Source organism: Sciurus carolinensis, chromosome 11, assembly GCF_902686445.1.
Source record: "Sciurus carolinensis chromosome 11, mSciCar1.2, whole genome shotgun sequence".
NCBI classification, from domain to species: Eukaryota; Metazoa; Chordata; class Mammalia; order Rodentia; family Sciuridae; genus Sciurus; species Sciurus carolinensis.
Window position 1 is genome coordinate 73,438,408 of NC_062223.1, and position 1,464 is coordinate 73,439,871.

The 1,464-nt window shown below is 45.4% G+C and overlaps 1 protein-coding gene across 1 annotated transcript; it reads right to left on the minus strand.

Annotated features, from left to right (window-relative positions):
• Positions 1-270: 270 nt before the first annotated feature.
• On the minus strand, positions 271-1,206 carry LOC124959936 (olfactory receptor 52J3). Its single transcript, XM_047518427.1, has one exon. It carries the CDS (start codon positions 1,204-1,206, stop codon positions 271-273), a length of 936 nt encoding a protein of 311 aa, XP_047374383.1.
• Positions 1,207-1,464: the final 258 nt, after the last annotated feature.

The following is a 1,464-nucleotide window of genomic DNA, read 5'->3' on the forward strand; positions in this document are numbered from 1 at the left end:
GAGGCCAAGTATGATATGTTCATTCCCAAGTCATTTGGCAAAGGTCACACAACTTTTTCCCAGGATATTCCTTTCAGGATACTCATCAGTCTTTCAACTTGCGATGCAATGAAGTGTCTACAAGACTCTGAATCCGTTTGTCTATTGCCAGGAACAAACCAACTTCTATTGCACTTTGGCAGTAAAAAGGGAAAGAACAGGAGAAAGTCAATAAGGCAAGGACATGAGTCTCCCAAGAAGGTTCAAAATTCTTAGAAAAGGAACAGAGTTTCATCTTTTAGTAAACACACGAAGCACTCGCTCTCGTATCTGTTTGGTCCTAACACCATAAATAATGGGATTAAGGGAAGGTGGAATAACCAAGTAGAGGTTTGCAACCAAAATGTGAATGTACTGTGGTATGTTGTGTCCAAATCGATGAGTAAGGAAAGAGAAAAGAGCTGGAACATAGAAAACACAGAGGGCGGCCACGTGAGAACCACACGTGCTTAGAGCTTTTAACCGTGCATCCTGTGATGGGAGGCAGAAGACAGCACGGAGAATGTACATATAAGAGATGCTGATGAGAACCAGGTTCAGAAGAAAGAGGGAGATCACGAAGAGTCCATAGGCAGCATTGATATGGATATTTCCACAGGACAATTTGGCAATGCCCATGTGCTCACAGTAGGAATGGGCCATTACAGGAGCCTGACAGAAAGGTAGGCGGTAAATGAGATATATGAAGGGAAATACAGTCAGAGCTGGGCGAATTACTATGCACATGCTGATACCCACCAGCACCCGAGATGTCAAGATGGTTGTGTAGCGGAGAGGAGCACAGATGGCCACGTAACGGTCAAAGGCCATGGCCATCAGGACTTCAGCCTCCATGCCAGTGAGGGTGTGAATTAAAAACATCTGAGCGACACAACTTCCAAAGTTAATCTCATGGGCATCAAACCAGAAGATACCCAGCATGCGAGGTACAGAGGTCGTAGAAAGGGCCAAATCAATTGTTGAAAGGATGGCCAGCAGGTAGAACATGGGCTCTCGGAGAGATTGCTCTGCCTTGATGACTGTCAGAATTGTGGCATTGCCCACGAAAGCCACAAGATAAATGGAGCAGAAAGGCAGAGAGATCCAGGCATGGACCTCTTCCAGACCTGGGATTCCAATGAGAAAAAATGTGGTCGGGTGAAAAACACTCCTGTTATGGTACAACATCCTACCCTGGGCAGAATAGGTGATGTTCTTCCTCCTGTTGGGGGCAAAAAAGAAGAGAGGAAGGTCAGAGGAAGAAGGTGATGACACATAAATTGCTGGCCCTGTGTTTCAGCAGAGTTGAAGTCACCTTTTCCATGAGAACAGGCCTGCTATTGAAGTCTGTACAAACATCCTCTTGGCAATTTGAATAGCTCAGGATATGGTCAAATTCAGAGTTTTCCTTCTGCCTGTTGACTGCATTCTAGCTGTGAACATGGA

What these genes read in the sequence shown, in the direction of transcription:
- LOC124959936 (XM_047518427.1), bottom strand. Translation starts at nt 1,206, where the DNA reads ATGTTGTACCATAACAGGAGTGTTTTTCACCCGACCACATTTTTTCTC.